This window comes from Pleurodeles waltl, chromosome 6 (genome assembly GCF_031143425.1).
Source record: "Pleurodeles waltl isolate 20211129_DDA chromosome 6, aPleWal1.hap1.20221129, whole genome shotgun sequence".
Lineage (NCBI taxonomy): Eukaryota > Metazoa > Chordata > Amphibia > Caudata > Salamandridae > Pleurodeles > Pleurodeles waltl.
In genome coordinates this window covers 163,201,874-163,219,453 of record NC_090445.1, presented here as the reverse complement: position 1 = coordinate 163,219,453, position 17,580 = coordinate 163,201,874, and the positions used below count along the sequence as shown (strand labels likewise).

At 43.3% G+C, this 17,580-nt stretch overlaps 1 protein-coding gene across 3 annotated transcripts in view; it reads left to right on the top strand.

Moving 5' to 3' along the window:
* The window catches only part of RETREG3 (reticulophagy regulator family member 3), a 227,730-nt gene that overhangs the window by 115,999 nt on the left and 94,151 nt on the right, over positions 1-17,580 (top strand). For all 3 annotated transcript variants that reach the window (XM_069237719.1, XM_069237717.1, XM_069237716.1), the window contains 2 exons: positions 2,763-2,889; positions 4,165-4,249. In XM_069237719.1, the coding sequence (XP_069093820.1) occupies positions 2,763-2,889; positions 4,165-4,249 (212 nt within the window). The remainder of the gene's footprint in view (positions 1-2,762; positions 2,890-4,164; positions 4,250-17,580) is intronic.

Below are 17,580 nucleotides of genomic sequence, written 5' to 3'. Positions count from 1 at the left end.
ATTGATTACCTCCCAAATTCTGAAGTATACCCCCAATCACACCCTGCGCTCCACATACTCAAATTATCTATTTGTACCCAACTTTAAAAAGAAGAGGACTGGCAGCATCAGATTCTCGGTTATTGCGCCCAAAATCTAGAACTCCTCTTCCCCTCCTCCCCCCCCGAGATTAGATCTGTCTCATGCTACCAACAATTCAAGTGACTGTATAAAATCTGGCTATTTAACAAAGTATACAACTAAACCCTTGTCCATAGCACAATGAAACCGGTGTAAATTCACTTTACAAATGACGCTAACATACCATACCATAATGTAATGCTAATGTCTTGAATTTTTCTCCTTTAATACATTTGTTGTTTTTTACGTCTAGTATATGTCTGAATTCTTCTTTTGGATCTTTCGTTTGAAGAAGGAAGTGACAAGAAAAGATGATTCTGTTTGTTTTACTTGATGATTTTAGTTTTAGGTTGGTCTTCAGCTGAAGGCTTGTGATATTTCCTTATAGTTTCTTTGGTGGGGTGGCTTTTGAACATTTTTTGAAGCATAACGCATCATTTTGCTCTGTATTGTGCATTGTTCTGTCCTCAGTTTTGCCACTCTTTCAGATGATTAATGAAACTAATACTGAAAGGCTCAAGAGGGATTCATTGGAGTATTAGGGTTTCCTGTTGTTGCAGATAGTTACTGCCCCAGTTTCTGAGATGGCATCTGCTGTTAATACTTTTGCCTATACTGAGGCTTTTAGTATTGCTATTGATCTGCTTGTCCCCTGCAATGATATCTCTTGATGTGAGACATAATGCACTTTATCAAATTTGTCTAGCCCAACTGCTTTCTTTGTTTTTATTTGTTGTATCATTAATATTTGATATGTAGAAAGCCAAACCAGAGAAAATCCTGTCAAATTTTGTAGGGCATTGGCCATACGTCCTGTAAGTCAGCATCCTGATAACCTAAAGACAAGATCAGTAAAGTATCTTTATTTGTAGACTGCAGATCTGAAGTCATCCAAGGTACTGACGACATGGTATGACACTCCCAGTTTCACTGAGCACCTTCTTAAATCGTATCTCAACGAGGGTTTCCTGTCAACCTCTGCGTTCCAGTGGGATCTGTCATTAACGGCCCAACAGGCAGTAGCAGTGGAAGCCTTTCTGGTTATTGCTACTGAACCAAAGACTTTTCTTCATACAGAGTACTATTGTTTGATTTCCCTTTGAGTCAATAGGCAAGATAAGCGAGTAGAGGAATGTATTTCTGTGTGCACTATCCAAACCAGCAGAATCTGGAAGTTGATTAACTCTCAAGAATGGCTTTTACTGATGTGGTGTGCTGTAAATTTAAGTTGCTCAAATTTCTGTGACTTGTGTCGCAGATGTTTTCTTGACTTGTTCAGAGGAATCCAGAACTAATGGGAGTAGAGCTTTTGATGGAGCCAGTGGATAAAATGTCTAAAACAAAAAATCAAAAGGTTGTAGTTTGAGGATCTGCCATTGGGATGTTGAGCTTAGCTATATTGCTTGCTAGGATGTTGTAGAATGTTGTGAAATTGGAGAAATTAGTGGTGGTGGCGTGGATGATGTTGTAGAATGTTGTGAAATTGGAGAAATTAGTGGTGGTGGCATGGATGATGGAGTCAAAGTATGACGCATTTGTTAGTATTGATGACCATATCTGAGGTACATGCCATTTATATGGAACAACAAATATCCTAGACATTTGGATTTAACAGAGTCTTTCAAGTGCATTCTCTAAGCATTTCCTTTTTATGGTGTACAAAGCTTAAACACGCACTTGAAGAGTGATCACCTATGCGTAAGTGTTGTGGACTGGCATCTTGGAGGTTTTGCATTGCTAAAAAAATAATTGAGAAGGATCTTCAGGGGAAGTACCTACAGGAGACTGTGGTTCAAATGTTCCTGAATAATACGAAGGCTTAATAATGAGCTGTGGTGGTCCTTTTTTCACATGTAAAGATGTACTATAATGATTCTTGCTTTGTTGTTGTAGGAAGGTGTCAATAGTTTTAACTTTTAGTTCTGTGATATTGACAAGTGTTCGACATGGCTGGAATCCTCTGTATTTAGAATCCTGATGTAAAAATACTCTTTGATGTTTTGTACTCATCTTGGTTTTCAATCGCTAACAGCTTTCCAGTTTTGTGATGTGGAACCTCTCAAGGTCAGAAGGGTATAGGTGAGAACAGTGTGTAGTACCCCCTCCTTAGCTTTATGGGGTTTTTCTTTGGATGTACATCTGTACAAGCCTTTGGATAAGGGGTAGTGGTTTAATGTAGAACAAGTCCGTCTCTTGTCATCCCAACTTGCTCCTGGTGTCTGCTAATATCTTCAGGAGACCCTTTATGAGAATGAAAGCTTTCCTGAATATTTGTTGGAAAATATTTTTTATATCGCTTCTCTCGCCACAGACCCCCTATCTTGGCGTCTTCCCATCTAACATAAGAAATTACCTAATTCAAATATATTCATATACTTCTGTTCTAGTGCACGTTCGATCTGCAGAGCTGAACCTATGCATTATTAAAGTAATTATGAAGGCATGTATTTCATGCTCTGCATGATGCTTGTTCTTGAATGAAATCAAGCAACCTTAATTCGTGGATGATAGTTGATCAGTTGAAAACAATACACATTTTGCTTTAAAAATATAACTTTGCCTTTTCAATGTCTTTTGCTGCTATTTGAACAATGTTATTTAAAGGGCAACTGATGGACACTTGTTTCTTGTTTCTACTGTAGTTGGGGCATGGTCCACCCTCACCTCCTCAGCCTGCCAGAAATGTGTCACCATGCTGCTGAAGCACTGGTTAGCACATCCATGTGTTTGGAGAATGTGTTGCTTTTCAAGAGTGAGAATCCCGGCAAGGTAGGACTCCCTTATGTTGATGGCAATGTAAATATAATGTTCACAAGATATTTACATGTTTAAAAGCTGACCATGACCCTTGGTAATAAGTGACAGCGGTATGCAGAGGAGTTTGGAAAAAAAACTCATCACATTAGCAAGCGATCAAGTAAATGCCTGAGTGCGTGCTTTAATTGAATCAGTTTTGTATTGTGGGTAGAGTCACTGGGATCACTAGCACGCACCTTTTCTTGATTTCCCATTGGATTAAAAAGTCTGCTTAGTAATCCAGTCAGTTGCTTCAGAAAATTGTTTGCAAAGTTATTGTTAACAATGGTATTACTTGTTCTGTATGCTAGTGTAGTGTAGGATTCTATTCAGGGTGACCCCACCGAGTTATCTTTTTTTCTGCTTCCATCTCTGCTGCCAGTGCTGCTTTTTTCCAGCTCTGGTTTGGGATCTTAGTAAGCTTTGTGATGGGCCTAGTCTGAAGAATCCTGATTAGGAGCTTTGCAAGTGTTGGGTCAGTAGGAGTGTTTGTGTGTGTGTTCGTATGTCTTGATATATTTCCAGTAAAGGGAAACATTGTGGTGGAAGCAAAATTAATTAGGAACTCCTCATGAGGTGATTTGGGAACCCAAAGGTTTATTTTATTATTATACCTGCTGTATATTCTGCTTCTTATTAGTGAAAACTCCCTTTAGTTAAATATTTGTTTAGTTAGTTTAGCCTTCCCCACACCAATTGACAGACTCAGTTTCTTGCAGAAGCTGACATACACCGGTCTATGACCCCTCTTTGTATAAGCACTGCACTGCATAAGCGATCAGATTTTGTCTCTTTCTGGAGTAGCTGAATATCATAAAAGGTGAGAAACTATTTTGGGGCATTGATTAGATTTTCCTAACTAGTTAGGTAGCAGTGGAGCCGTTGAAGTGTGTTTCTTTTTGGGCTCTGTACAAGCAAGATGTTAAATCCTTTTTCCGAATTTGTATGTGTAACTCTGATCAGACTGCTGTTTTTTGGAAAATACTCTTCTGGGGTAAACCATTGCTTGCTAAGAAATAAGTCTGTGTAGTATGCTGGAAATGGCAGCACTCGCCTTCTTTGTTTCCTATTTCACCAAACGTTTGCTTATGCAGGGCATGCTTAAGTTGACTAAATTAACTTTTATGATATACAACAGATAAATGTCAGCCTACCTCATTTAATCATAAATTGTTAATGCATATCATAATGTCATTTTCTAAATATTTTTATTTCATATTTTTAATATTCCCTGTTTTCTGTCTTCAGTTTTGCTTTCTAGGTTGTGCTGTTTTGACATTCTTTGCTGTATTGGGCCATTATGTTCCTGGTGTTGTGCTGTCCTACTTCATGTGTAAGTGAAGACTTTTAGTTATTACTAAGTTTTCTGTAACAAGGATTAGCACCCAGGACTCAATTTAGCTTTCTTTGAATATGAGAATGATTAAACTATTTTAACTTCCCATGGTCTGCTTGAAAACCAGGTGAAAGGTTTCAATTAATGAATGACAGTTGCAGCAAGGTAAATATAATAATAAGTGATGCAGAATGTGGAGTCTCTGGTGTGGCAATTAGTGTTTGGAGGGACACACACACATGGCTTGCTTCAGAAATGGAGCTTAGCACTTAGACCATGCTGATATCTTATTTGGGCTATTGTTCTGTTATGAGGTCCTTGTCCGTGATGTCCCCAAGAATAATTACTTCAAGTCTAGCGTGATTATGGAGCAATTGTATACCACCATTTTGAAAGTTTTAAACGCACAAACATTTTGCAAATACAAACTTTTTATTTTCTGTCACTTCCTTAACCATACCTTGAAAGTCTTTACGAAAAGTCTGCAACCCATCATGATGACCGAGTAGCTACCTAAATATAGTAGTGTTTTTCATATTTGATGTAAATGTCTTAAGTAGGTTTCTGTAGTTTTAAATTAAAATGTATAGAGGCCTACATATTGGGTACCACCATAAAGTAGATATGCTCTAACAATGCTGCAAAATGATTTTAAAGGACATCCTTATTTAATGGCTGTTATTTTCAATTGTGCATCTTTGTAGAAGATCCAGAACTTAGCCAGTCGGGGTTTCCACCTAGGGATCTTCATAAATATCATCGTCAGTCTGGATTCTGGGGTACAAAGAATTTTCTTTTTAAATATATATTTTTTAAGAAGTGCAGCGTTAAAAAGAAAAAATATGGAAGAGATGTCTGTAGATGGTTAGCACATTCTCATGGACTGAAAAAAACAGCCCTGTCACTGTAAGGAAACCTGGTTGCCACAGCTCCAGAGTGCAGTGGAGTTACTTTTTTCTATGCTCCTGGGTTAGGATTCATTAACACTTGGTTTAGGTATTTTAATTGCCAACATCTTTAGATCTCCAATTGTAAGCATATAATTTAACTTTTTCTTTAGTGCTGTTTACTATTCCTGTCAGGTTATTTGTACAAGAAATCCTGTTTGCTCTTTTTTTAAATCAGTTATTCAATACTTAACCGTTTTGTTATGCCCAATGTGTAGAAATTAGTGGTTAGAAGAAACTATCATACCCTGTTTTACGCTAAGCGGAAAGCTATATTGTAGCAGTATGTGCCATCTGCCACATCTAAAAACATATATAACTCTTAAGAAAATAGAATTTCTCCAGTATTGGTACTTTCATAGACTCTCATGCTTGAATCATTTCCTGACGAAGTGGGAGTCCAGCGGTACCATAGAAAGCAGTAGTCCAAGACCTACATAGAAGTCCATGTTAAAAGACATTCACTTTAATAGCTTATTGACATAATTTAAAAAGACCCAAAGTCCAGCCAATTAGACAATAGCGCCCTGTAGTACCCTCACCACAGAGGCTCCAATCCCTCAGGTTTTCTACCATATGTCGTTTAATGGGAGTCTCCCTGAGCTCTGCTCAGTTATCTAGAGTTTGGTCTGCTTTGAAGAATTCTCTTCAGGTCAGATTTATATTTGCCTTTATCAAATTCAGACTATCCAAATATTTCAGAACCACCTAAGAAAAGACTGTTCAGGCCATGTGGGACCTGTGCCAAAAAGATTGCACTCAGAAGATCCACATAATGAGTGCATTTACTGTCTCCATCCTGAACATCAAGTTAAAGACTGCAAGATATGCCACATTTTCTCCGAAAAAAACTCTGAAAGACAGAAAGGGAAGATTGTTGATTTGGATGCAGAAACTAAAGACCAACGAAAATTCTCTATCTGAAGAGGACAGTGAAGACTCCTGTAAGACAGAAAAAACCATCAAGTTGGATAGGTATTATAAAAATGTGCCTTCAAGTTCACCAAAAAAGGCTTTGAAGAACATCCTTCATGGGTTTGAAATCTGAGGAGTGTTCACATACTTACCAAAAGGAGAAGATCTCCTCAGGCACAAGGTTCCATCTGATTTTACAACTTCATCTCTGGAGGATGTTTCACATAAGTCTTCCAATGCCTGTAAAAACGGTTTCTGCACCTCTGTTCAAGTTCACGTCAATGTTGGCACCTTGACAACTGCATCAACAGCATCAGCGTTCACCACCACTACAATGACATCCACACATTGTCACCAATAGCATCAGTGATAACATCTAGGATTCTTTTGACCAAAAAGGAAGTTATGAAAATATCCAAAACATAGTCAATGGGAACACCGCCGACAAAGAAACAGTTGCTGACAATACAGTTGAGGAGAACACTGTCAACGACAACAGCGCAGACTAGAGCCATGTTGACAATGACTCAACAAGAGCTCTGACGGCGAAGACACCTCCATTACAAATCTCAACAGCAACATTGACAACAATAGCACTGCCGACAAAGGCACCCTTAACACCTTTAATGCCTGCTCAATAATTTCTATTAAAGGAAAATCTCCCACAAAAACAATATTACCTACCCATATGTCGCCTAGTAAAGTTTTACCTTTCCCACCTGTGCATTTATTAAATAATTCAGAAGATTAAGGTCCTTTGGGGTACCACAGCCCCTCTGACCTTCATGCGAAGTGCCAGGAGGATGATGATGAGTACGACTTACATTATGGGGACCAATTTTATACAGGTGAAAAACCAGTACAATATGGGGATGAGTACTCAGATTATGGTCAGCAGGAACAGATAGCGTAATTATAAAAGATTTTCAGATCATGCATCAACTGATCCTCCACAGGGACCACCAAACCAATCCTGTCCCCACAGATTCAGACATGAATTACTTGTGTAACACATATATTAACTGCACCAGTGACCCCTCTACCTACACTGGCATATACATTGGTTGACCCACCAGTGGACAATTCCACCTTCCTCAGACGGGGATAAATGAGTTCAAGGAACCCATGAAAAAATCAGTCAGGGCCATCTATATTGTAGACTTTATTTGGGAAGAAAGTATCAAGACATTGAGGATCTAGCTACAGTGTTGGCATTGCTCCCTAGACAGGATAAAAAAATAAAAACCACCTGGCGATTCTCCAGCATGTTTAATCGGTCACCCCAAGCCAGATTCTGTCATCACTCAAATGGCCCTGCGATGCTCAAAAGCTTTATTTTGGCTAGCATGTCAACGATGCTCTTCAAACTATAGACACAGACACGGGCACGTCCGGGTCCTTTGGAATGTTAGATATGAAGACAGCTGTTTTGGGGAGCCATTGGGAAAGGGTTTGTACTCTTTACAGACAACAATTTCAACCCTTCAAAGCCAGTATCACTCCCAGTATACTCAACAATACAAACGCCCACCTCTAGCGGTGTACAAACACCGAGGTAAACAGCCTCCCAGAGGGAGAGAGGCTGCCAGAAAGCACTGACCTTTCAACGGTGCCAGTTACCCCCTCACATTTCACAAAGACAGCTTGGAAGCCATGTCTTCAATTATCTTCATCAGTGGTCCCTTATTACAACAGACAGATGGGCTCTAGATGTCAGAGCTGAGGACACACACTAGAGTTCCTCACCAACTGCAAAATGTTCCCCAAAAAGGGCACCACCTCCCCATCTAAAACAACTAAAACAACTTCTGCTAGAAATATCAACCATGCTAAAAAAAAAAAAAAAAGGGAGCAATGGAAGAGATCCCAAAGACTCAGAGGGGAATGTAAAATGCCCTCATAAACATGAAGGAAAGTTTCATTTCTATTAAGGACACGGAGGCAAGGATCATGCCTTGCTTTCTGCCTTTGTCATTACAGCAGCTTCAACTTTAACAACAACAAACTATCTTTCCCGTGAGCCTTAGGGAAAGAACTACAGTTGCAACACCTGATCAATAAAGCGCAGTCCATCATAATCTGGGTCGCTCTCCAGGTAACATCCTCTTTCTTTCCTGCTTCCAATCAGCTAAGTAGACGTTTTCTCTACTCTCTCAATACTATTAATTTGGTGTGTTTTTTTCTTTCCTTTAGCAGACTCTGCACAGCCTCTGTTCTGACCACGGGATCGCGACGCAGCGCTCCTGTCGCGGCGGAGTGGAGACTCGGGGCTGCGAGAGCGCGGTACAGCGGTTCTGCTGCTAGGGTTGCACGATCGCATGGGCGCGCTCTGTCAGTTCTGAAACTGACTAGAACTGTCCTGCAGCAAAGCCTTCAGCCCCTGATCCACCTAGATGCCTGACATCCGCTATTAGTGGGTCTGTATTATAAAGGAACCAAATGTCATTTTGTTGATTAGGCAGCTTGACGCCCACTGAGTGCATCAGTGCTTCAAGCGCTCCTCGCACTACTGTGCTGCCTTGGGGCCTGGCCCAGGTGCGGTCCTGACATGGAATCCGTTGCTACTCCAGTTCTTTCAGATACAGCAAAGGTCATGAGACTGGCACCTCATCTTAGACCTTTGAAAACTCAACAAATATTTGAGAAAACAATCATTTTGCATGATCACCCTGCAAGATATTTCACTACCGAGTCATGGGAATCTCATGACCGCTTTAGATGGCTAAGATCTATTGTTCCATGTCCCGATTCACCCAAAACATCGAAAATATCTGAGATTCACAGTCGCCGGCACCCACTATGAATTCAAGGTCCCACCTTTTGGACTAAAATCTGCTCACCGCATCTTCACCAATTGTCCGGCTCCGGCGGCAGCTCATTTAAGAAAAAATAGTCACACTGACAACAGTACTGACGGAGTGGTTCTAGATACAAACCAATACAAGACATTCGCCTCACAAGAAAGGGAGTCCAGGATTGAGCAACTAGCCTAACGGCTAAGCAAATAAACGTCTCTTTCAATTTGACTCTACAAATCACTCCTCAGAATGTTATCCTACTCCATTCCATTAATCTCCTCATTGCCGACTTCACATGCAATCATTGCAGGAGGAGCTATACAAGCAATGGTGCAAGTTCAAGGATCATTCGCCGACATCATTCAGATTACCCTAACCATGATAACATCCATGCAGTGGTGAGCGCATGGATGGAGTGGAAACATAACTCTGGGACTAACATTCTTCACACAGATCTCAGACTTTGTATTAAACTGATGCAGAAACATGGTCCAGTAGGCACACCTTTATGCATCATTACTGTCTGGATTCCTCTGGGGAGCAATGGGGCTGTGGGACAAGCAGTGTTGCACCATCTGTTCAAATAAGGTGAGCCATTTCTAACTATCTTTATCACATCATAGAGCAGATAATGGGAATGTTCTTTACAGATACTAACTGCTGACAATTCTGAAGCAAGCATGTGAATCTATGAAAGATCCAATACTGGAGAATAAAATAAGTTACTTACCTGCAACTGTAGTTCTCCAGTACTTGTATCTTTAATATATTCACATGTGACCCACCTTTCTCCCCAAAGAGGCTCCCTTTATTTCTCTACTGTATTATACCTCTCTAGTGCTGGAAAATCTGAAGGACTGGAGCCTCTGTGCTGTGGGTTTTAAAGGGTGCTGTCGCCTGATTTGTTGATCTTTGGGTCATTCTATATGATGTTAATAATCTGTTAAAGTGAATGTCTTTTAACATTGAATTCTGTGTAAGTCTTGGATTACTGCTTTCTGTGGTACCTTGGATGTCCCACTTTGACGGGGAATGATTCAAGCATGTGAATCTATGGAAAATACCAATACTGGAGAGCAACAGTTACAGGTAAGTAATTTATTTTCTCATTTTTAATTATACTTGTTTTTTCCAATAGTAGATCACAATAATAAAAAAAAAAACAAGTGATGGACGGAATGCTGAACATTGTCAAACATTCACCCCCAGTACAGTGATCTGGGCCTAAATCCATTGTTTTAATGCTGCCCATGCCATTCCAGTTTGGACCCAGCCATATGCAAATCAGTCTTGACCCTGTTCCCCATGGGAACAGTCCAGCCCGAACTGCTAGGCCAGCTCTTCCCTGGACTGGAAACAAGCATCCTGGGACCGGTTTCGGGGTTTCACCCCTCATCAGCCAGGCTTGCTTGAATCCAGTGGCATGGGAAGCATGGGACCCACGTCTGGGCATACCCTTCCCACTTAGGGCGACAAATGCAAAAACAACAAGTGATGGACGGAATGCTGAACATTGTCAAACATTCACCCCCAGTACAGTGATCTGGGCCTAAATCCATCGTTTTTTTGCTGCCCATGCTATTCCAGTTTGGACCCAGCCATATGCAAATCAGTCTTGACCCTGTTCCCCATTGGAACAGCCCAGCCCGAACTGCTAGGCCAGGTCCTCCCTGGACCGGAAACAAGCATCCTGGGGCCGGTTTCGGGGTTTCACCCCTCATCAGCCAGGCTAGCTTGAATCTAGTGGCATGGGAAGCACCGGACCCACGTCTGGGCATACCCTTCCCACTGCCCAGACGTGGGTCCTTTGCTCACTGTGCCACTGGTATCAAGCTAGCCTGGCTGAAGAAGGGTGATACCCTGAAACCGGTCGCAGGATGCTGGTTTCCGGTCCAGGGACCTGGCCTGGCAGTTCGGGCTGGACTGTTCCCATGAGGAACAGAGTCAAGACTGATTTGCATATGGCTGGGTCCGAACTGGGGTGGCATGGTGAGCAAAAGAACAATGGATTAAACCCAGATCTGTGACTGGGGGTGAGTGTTTGCATTGTCCATCATCCTTTTGTGTTGCTAAGATCACAATAATAAATCATGCCTTGATAACCCACAAATATAGGTAATACCATGTTTATGATTAAAAGGCGCTCTTTAGATGTTTTACGTAAGAGCCAACCACATTTAGATAAATTTTCATTGATGTATACTTCTGATTAAATGGCCAACTAATTATGACATTTCAGTATAAGGGAAATATGTCTTGGAACGAGGTAAAAATAAAAGAAACTAACGTTTTCTCCCCTTTGCAACATTAGGACTAGTCTGTTGGAAGACACAGAAGTAAATTATGTTGCTGGAGTCAGATGTATTGTAAGCATAGGAATAGTAAGAAGACTAAACTCTGTCCCGTTGTGGGGGCTTGCTGTCTCAGTCATTGGGTTTAGGATACTTTTCCCTCAGGTGCATGAGAAAAGTGAAGTGACACTATTTAAGAAAACGCTGTTAAGAAAAAGGTGTGTGACCTGATGCTTTCATAAGCAGAGTTGATGCTCAAACCCTTTTGCCATATGTTCTAGGAAATTACCAACACAAGGCATTTCAGCATTATTCATTGTTTTGGGGTACAGTGTGCTGTTATTTACTGATTGACTGTTGAAATGTAGTGGCTAGCATATTGTCATATATTGTGGATTAGCTTTAAGGAAGTTGGATTCCAGTGTAATCGAGGGATGCATTTCCATTGATAGCAGTTTCCACCCAAGGTTGGTAGGTACTAGGCATATGATTGTGTGTTCGAGGGGTACTTCCTATTTTTTTTTTTTTTTTTTTTTTTGGTGGGGGGAGCAGTTTCTTACATCTTCCGCATTGATTTATATTCTTTAGATGTGCTTTCTGAACTTGGATGACCCAAAGCTTGATAATGACGAAAGAAAGGTGCTGGGATTGGGAAGGCTGTATTTTCTCTTAAACATTCTTCTTCGTCTTATGACATCTTTGACTGAGATGAGCTGATTTCTGTAATTGTCAGAGAACCTCTTGGGTTCTTTGCGCCTTAGGCGTCATTAGAAGTGCAAAACCTTAATTATGAGTTTATATGATTACAGATGATAGAATTAGAATACAGGATATTGCCTGAGAGACATGAAAAAAATCCAGAAGGTACGATTCCTCAGCTTGCTTAAACATTTGAGAAACAAATCCCAGTTGAGCTCTGCCTTAGTTTCAATTGCAGATTTTTTTCCATTAAGATTGATATTGTCTTTCTTCTCAGTACACACTAATACAGCAATTCTAGGTTCTGCTAATTCTAATGTGTTCTTACGCAACTCCTCTATCTTTTTAGTGGTAATCCCGGATAAATAACTCAATCAAATCAGGTTCAGGGTTTGATCCTTATATTGTGTAGTATATTAGATTGGTCAGATGAAATATGTCAACACAGTGTACATTTGCATTGGTCTGTGGTTCTGGACCTCGGGCAAATAACAGCAAAGTGATTAACTGCTGAGAGATGGACGCTTATGTTGCGTTTTTTTAAATTTGTACACTGAAAAAAAGCTCTAACAGGAGACAGTATCTCGCAGCGATGCGCAAGCCACTGCAAAATTGCCTACCCACTCATCCTGTGAGAATCCTCGATAATATGGGAAATTAGAGACTGGACTGCTAGGAATGGATTCATCAGCCAGGGACACTGGCCTTAATCAGAGATATCTATTATAGTTGTTTGAGTGCTGCCAATCATGATTGCTGACCAACACCAAGTTTTCCTGTATTACTGAATCCATTCCTTTCTAACCTTCATGCAGAGCGAATATGTTTATTGTTCATTTTCCATTAACCCTTTCAGCAGGCAAATTTGAAGAAAAAAGAGGTAGCTGAATTTTGTCAGCTTTGCTCTCCAGCCTACTGTTACATCTAGGCCGGTTTGTGACCTTCGTGCTCATCTCTTGTTACGTTATCTTAGTCACTGATTGTAATTTCTGGCTCAGTTGCAGTGCTGATCCTGATAAACATTATGTAGACCAAGTAGCTGTTCTGGCATAGATCAGTTTGTGAATGGACCATCCCATCATTAGGGGAGAGCGCAAAGCTTAGATTTGATTTTTACCCAGCCTGACTCGCCAGACCTTGTGGGTATTATCTTTCAAATCCACCTCTCAGGTGTAATAAAAGGTGATATACTTAGGATATTAGACATCCTTAGTGCATTGTCCAAGAATGACTTTGCAGCAGCATAGTGTGCCTTGGTGCTTGTCTGTATCTGTGTTAGGACAGCTTTCAGGATTTGCTAAGGTCCTACTTATGAAAACATTTAAAAGGCACAGAAAAAACAGTAATATGGCTTTTAGAAGAACGTGATGTGCTTAAAACGTTGCCTAAATAAACAAAGCTGTCTTTGTGAGCAAGATATGATAAGTGTATTCAAGAAAAATACAAAGACAGGGTTAAGACATCTAAAATGGCATTAACTATTGCCAGGCTGATATAGTTTACCAGTCGCAGGCTCTAATCAAAGGAAGTCTGAAAAAGAATTGAAAATCCAGCTTCTGATGGGCAGGAGCAGGTCTTAAGATAATGAGCAATTTAGTCAACCTGTGTATGGTACTCTGTCGCTTTTATTCAAGAACTCAATTGAAGAATCAACAAATAAGTAATGTTATTGGGAGGAATGGAAAATTTGTAGATCTTTGCTTTTTGATTGAAGACTCAAAAGGCATGCTCTGTACTGCCCGCGTAAATGCTACCCGAGGTCTAAATATAGTTGAGATTTGATGCCCAGCTCTCTTGAATTACAGAATTTGATATTCACTTGTATCTGATAGAGACTTATAGCCACAGATTCCTTACCTTAGAATATTCCCCAGGCATCAGATTGGATCCTGAAACTTTTTGAGAAGCACCTCTGCATGCTAGTAGGTGGCGTTGATCGGCTTGCCATTGTTCACGCCAGAAGTGATGTGTGCGATGCCTATGAAGACATCAGTTCTTTTCACACCCCCAGCGCAAATCCAGAAAGAGCTACCTCTGTCCACTTTTTTGGACAACTTTTTTTCCAATGTTTTGTTGTCCTTCTGAGACTCTGTCTCCGGGTGTGCCAGTGATGACCCCTAAAAAAAGAGTGGCGGTCACCCCCATCTGGTTTGTTTCTGATGCCTGAAGCTGGACCGTGGCTCCAAGGCCTGTGAGGAATGTCGCACCATGAACTGTAAAGCACTACGGGAGCATTCTTGAAGCTCCATGGCACCAGCTGTTTCTACTGCGTTTCAGGACCCGGTCGCAAGAAGGTTCCAGGCTCATTCACGTAGCCATTGCTGGTGCTTGTCATTAAGATCGAAGTTGTCTGGTAAGTCCCACAAGAAGTCTAAGAAGTTGAGGTACTCTCAGACTTCGCCGTGCTGGTCAAGTCAACAGACAAGGCATGGAAATGACGTCATTATAGGCCCCTCTCTCACTCTGAGCCTGCCTCTAGATCAACTCCGGCCTGCCAGAGGTTCCCAGAGCCACCACCACACAACTACGTGAGACTAATGAGACCATGCATCTCATTTTTGGGCAAGCCTTTTCCTCTGAAGCACCTTGGACCCCAAGGTTTAGGCGGATGCCCCCCTGAATTACCGCCCTCTGCCGGAACTTGACCTATCAAATCATGGCCAGGGCCTTTTTTTTTTTTTTTTTTTTTTTTTTTTTGACAGGTTCTCTGAGGAATATGATTGGGTTGGATCTGAGGATCCTTATAGTTACCAGAGCCCCATAGAAGAGCCCAAGGATAACGGTTACGAGGAACTGGTGTACGCCAGTGGTCTGGACACCTCATCAGACACTGACGTAGTCTCACCTCCTACTGCGCTACAGAGGAAGGGGCTTCCTTTACCATGGTGGTGAGGAGGTTAGCTTAGTTTCTGGGCATTATGGTGTCCTCAGTGGCAATCAAAGCAAGTGTTATGACTGAGGTGCTTCAGCCAGGAATCGCCCCCTCAGAACCTCTGCCCTTCCTTTAATGAAGTCCTCTCAGACGTCCTACTTGAGCCATGGGCCAAGCCCTGTACAGGGGCTCCTGTGGACAGGACATTTGAAAGCCACAATTGCCCCGCTCCCAGATACTTAGCTTTCCTCGTTTAGCTCCCCAGTCCGGAGAGTCTGGTTGTCCAGGCCTCCACCTCCAAGGCTAACCTTGGCGCGTTCCCTGCCACCCACCAAATTGGGAATCCAAGAGGCTGGAATCCTTTAGCAAGAGGATGTGCCCATCAACCAGCCTAGCAATGCGGTCACTGAACATTGCATGCCTCTTGGGCCGATGCACCCACACAGTTTGGGATTTGATTGCGCAAGTGCAACCCATGATCTCAGAGGAGTGCCAAGCCAAACTGACCCAGGCTGTAGCTAACGGCAGGGCTCAGCAAAGTCCACCATTCACTGCAAACTGGATATGACTGACAAGCTAGGCAGAGCAGTAGCGTCATCAGTAGCACTCCGATGCCACGCCTGTCTGAAATCTGCTGGCTTCTTGGGGGGTGTTCCACCACCTCTATGGACATGCTCTTTGACACCCACCTCTTCACAATAAGGTATCATTTTTCAGAATTGCAGCAGTACCACTAAATGTAGAATAGTGAGCTCATGTATGGTGTTATCAAATGTTAAATTATTTTTCCCTTCGTAAAGTATTGCAGATCTGACTGTCATTCGTCCTCAGTCGGCGCGACTCTGCGGAGGTCATGGTCCCGCAGTAGGAGGAGGTCGCGGCACAGCTCATGGAGCCCCAAGTCCTCTTCGTCGCATTCGAGGTCACCTGAAGGTAAGAGGCACAAGAAGAAGAAGTCCAAGCAGACTTCGTCTTTGCCATGCCCGACGGCTGACGAGGCGTCTGTGGAACGTCGACGTTCCGAGCGCGATTCTGTGGAGCCGTCGCCAGGGCTGACTCCGTATCTCCCCCCCCCCCCCTTTCCGGGGACCGGATCGACCCCGCTCAGATAAAATAATTTTACGAGGCCATGCGTCTCGTTTTTGAGCGGGCTGTACCCGTGGAAGGGTCTTCGGGCCCCGCAGGGTCTGCAGGGCCCCTTTGGATTCAACACCGGCGGCTTCGGCCTCGGCGATGTTGGGGACCCCAGGATCCGGACCGGCGCCGGTTCCGACATCGGCGATTCCGCCACCGGTGGTAGCCCCATTCTTATTCCGGATGATCCGGAGCGACATCGTACGACTTCGACTACGACATCGTACGACTACGACTTACGCAGGAGAGGAATGGGAGGGGTCTGTGGACCCTTTAGAATGTGGTTTGCAACAGGACTAGTATGAGGATCTAGGGGAGGCCAGTGGACTGGACACGTCTCCAGATGCTGGTATGCTCTCTCATTCTAATGTGGCTACGGAGGAGGGTGCTTCATTTGCTATGGTGGTGCGTAGGGCAGCTGAGGTCTTGGACCTAGATTTGCCTACGGTGCCTACGAATATCCTGACAGAAGTGCTTCAACCGGGGGTGACAACATCAGAGCCGATGTTGCCCTTCAATGAGGCTCTAACAGACGTCCTTCTGGGTACATGGTCCAAACCCAGCACAGGGGCTCCTGTGAATAGGACGGTCGGCCACCGCCATAGACCTACGCCGAGAGACCCTACTTTCCTGACTCAACACCCCACTCCTGAGAGCTTTGTTGTCCAAGCCTCTACTTCCCGTGGTGCCTTCCCTTCCGCTCCCCCGGATAGGGAATCCAAGAGGCTGGACCAGCTTGGGAAGAAGATGTTTTCTTCCACCAGCCTGGAATTGAGGTCCGTAAACACCTCTTGCCTATTGGGCCGTTATTCCCTTACTTTATGGGATACAGTGGCACAGATGCTGCCCCAGGTCCCGGAGGGCGTACGGGACACTCTCACCCAGGCTGTCAAGGATGGGAGAGATGCAACCAAGTTTATGATCAGGTGTGGTTTGGACACGACTGACTCGCTGGGCAGAGCGATTTCATCGTCAGTGGCCCTACGTCGCCACGCCTGGCTACGTTCAACTGGTTTCTCAGGGGATGTCCAGTCCAGCTTCATGGACATGCCCTTTGATGGCTCTCACCTTTTTGGCGAAAAGGCAGACTCTGCACTTCAGAGGTTCAAGGATTCTCGAGCTAAGGCTAGATCCTTGGGTCTTTCAGCGCCAGCACTACAGCAGTCTGTCTTTCGCCCCTTTCGAGGCTTCGGAAGGGGCGTGGTACCACGCCAGCCACAATTTAGCCACCGTCCTCAAGCTTCACAACATCCCAGAGGAGGAGGTGGTCGTGGTACCATCAGACCCAGAGGTCGGCCACCACACAGCCCCCCTCTGCTGCACCCAAGCCCTCCTAGTGTGGTTCTGCAGGATCACATCCGTCCAGTTGGAGGGAGGATTCATTTTCATCTCCCTCACTGGCTTTCGGTCACAATGGACAAGTGGGTCCTGCAGATCATACAGAAGGGCTACTCCCTTCCCTTCCAGTCTTTCCCTCCCTCTATCCCTCCGACAAAGGAATGGCTGTTGGAGGACCATCTGGTTTTGCCCCGAGAGGAAGTTACAGCTATCTTGGCCAATGGAGCCATAGAAAGAGTCCCGATATCAGAAGTAGGCAGTGGTTGTTATTCCCGCTACTTTCTGATTCCCAAAAAGAACAAAGGCCTTCGCCCTATCTTGGATTTAAGGTGCG